Source organism: Galeopterus variegatus, unplaced genomic scaffold (genome assembly GCF_000696425.1).
Source record: "Galeopterus variegatus unplaced genomic scaffold, G_variegatus-3.0.2 Scaffold2789, whole genome shotgun sequence".
Taxonomy (NCBI): domain Eukaryota; kingdom Metazoa; phylum Chordata; class Mammalia; order Dermoptera; family Cynocephalidae; genus Galeopterus; species Galeopterus variegatus.
This window is the reverse complement of record NW_007728900.1, coordinates 299,180-301,453: the sequence shown is the minus strand read 5'-3', so window position 1 is coordinate 301,453 and position 2,274 is coordinate 299,180. Positions and strand designations below refer to the sequence as shown.

Genomic DNA, 2,274 nt, shown 5'->3' with positions numbered 1-2,274 from the left:
TCTTATGAGAGGGAAAGAAATCCCTGCTGAGAAAGCTGTGCTCCTTTTCTTCATGTGAGAGAAGGGCCGTTGACGTGTGCTGACCCTGGCATTTCTTTCCGCAGAGGTGGGTGGATGGAGGCCTCACCAACAGCCTTCCAATCCTGCCTGTGGGCCGGACGGTGACCATCTCTCCCTTCAGTGGACGGCTGGACATNGCCAAACAGGATATAATGGTGAGTAAGTATGTCCAGTGACATTTGAAGAGTCCTGATCTACTAAAAATCCCTGCAGAATTCAGCGTGCTTCCCAAGCACTGGAATCTTGTTGACAATTTTATATGCAAGTTGCATCTTCCCAGGAGTAAGTTTTCAAATACTTTACAACATGCATGCATCCTGCATGGGCACCTGGGTGCCTGTGGATTGTCAGTGTGTAGTCCTTTTGCAACTGATTAATTGTCAATTTGTGAAATATTTTCTTTTTCTTTGCCTTGTTTTTACATTAATAAACTTGGTAGGATATCAGAGCAGTTTTAAGTTAGATCATTTATTTGTTTAGAAAGATGAAGGTAATGAAATATATACACATATTGGAGAAAAACTTAGGGTTCGAAATGAGTAATTGACATAAAATATTGATTCCCTTAATGGACTCTTAATTTTCAGCATGGGGTGATATTGTACCCTGGAAACATTTGGCAGTGCCTAGGACATTTCTGGTTGTCACATCTGGGGAGTACCACTGGCATCTAGTGGATAGAGTCCAGGGATGCTATTAAACATCTTGAAGTGCGTAGGACAGACCCCCACAAGAAAGAAGTAGCTGGCCCACAATATCAACAGTACCAAGGTTGAGAAAACCTCATCTAGTCTGTGGGTGGAGTTAACTTCTTAAGTTTAATTTTTTCCTACTTACATTTTGTTATTGCTAATTATATCTATGATAAGAAAACTTTGACTATAAAAATAATGTGTATTTACCTGAACCATAATATCCTAGAGCTTACATTTCTGTCTTTCTATTCTAGTTGTCCCTAGCGAACCTGGTGAGGCTCAACCAAGCCCTTTTCCCACCAAGCAAGAGGAAAATGGAGTCCCTGTATCAAAGTGGTTTTCAGGACACCGTTAAGTTTCTACTTAAAGAAAATTGGTTTGAATAAAATGCTTAAAAATTTATAACACGAAAGCAACTTCAGAATGTTTTGATGAAGGCTTCTAATTAAATCCTTTTTTTTTTTAAAGTTAAGTTTCTACTTAAAGAAAATTGGTTTGAATAAAATGCTTAAAAATTTATAACACGAAACCAACTTCAGAATGTTTTGATGAAGGCTTCTAATTAAATCCTTTTTTTTTTTAAAGAATCTATCAGGACTCTGTGTCAGTCATATTATTACTCTTTGTAATATATGTATTTATTTCTAATATTTGAATGGTTTCTTAGTGCAAGGAAATAAGAGGCATTTCATTAGAATTTGGCAATTTCATTAAGAAAGGTACATTCAGGAATGTAGGAAGTTTCATACAACAGTCATGTCCTTTGAAACATTTAGGAGGGTCAGCTCTTTGGGTGAACCATGAAATGTTGAAAATGGAGGGCCACTGTTTAGGTGCTGTGGGGAATGTGGTGGCATGATTTTGATGTGAAGCAGTGTTTCCATGAGTTAGCTGTGTTCGGTAGCTCTAGAACTGAAGGAACCAGGCTCTCGGACTGAACCAGGCCACAGGGTAGGGGAGGATGGATTCGAGACACAGACAGCATTATTACAGACCTTTGATAAGGTCTGGAGGAACAAAAGCTTGCTTTCCAAGGTGCTGGCAATTGCTCCTGGTGCCGGATGGGGTGGATCTCCAGAAGCACAGGAGATGCTGGAACTAGGTATGCTTTTCTTATTTGTCTCCATCTTCCTGCCCCACACCCCTCCTCCTCCCAGCTAAGGAAGTCATCAGGCTGTTTTGATGCTTTCCTGTTCCAAAACCCAGGCTGTCACTTATAATCTCTGTCTCTCCCCAGTCCTCTGTCACCTTCTGTCTCTCTGTTCCTACAAGGCCATACCTCTCTGAGTGTTTAGCTATTGGTCTGCATACTGGATATGTCTACTCTAGGAACCTAAATGGATAAAGTACTGCTAAACACAGAGAACTAAGTAGCCTAAGAAATAAGAATTAAATCCAGAGTAATCATTCATTTATCATTTTTAAATCATGATATACTGATCCCAAGTCTTCCACTTTTGGGGCAGTTGTCTTATCACTTTGAGGAGTTGTGTGTGGGTTTATACTAATTCACTTATAC

General features: G+C 39.7%; 1 protein-coding gene across 1 annotated transcript in view; it reads left to right on the top strand.

Moving 5' to 3' along the window:
• The window catches only part of PNPLA4 (patatin-like phospholipase domain containing 4), a 34,979-nt gene extending 33,633 nt beyond the window's left edge, over positions 1-1,346 (top strand). The window contains exon 8 of the mRNA XM_008582993.1: positions 1,249-1,346. Coding sequence (XP_008581215.1) covers positions 1,249-1,258 — 10 coding nt within the window. The 3' untranslated portion in view covers positions 1,259-1,346. The remainder of the gene's footprint in view (positions 1-1,248) is intronic.
• The last annotated feature ends 928 nt before the right edge of the window (positions 1,347-2,274 follow it).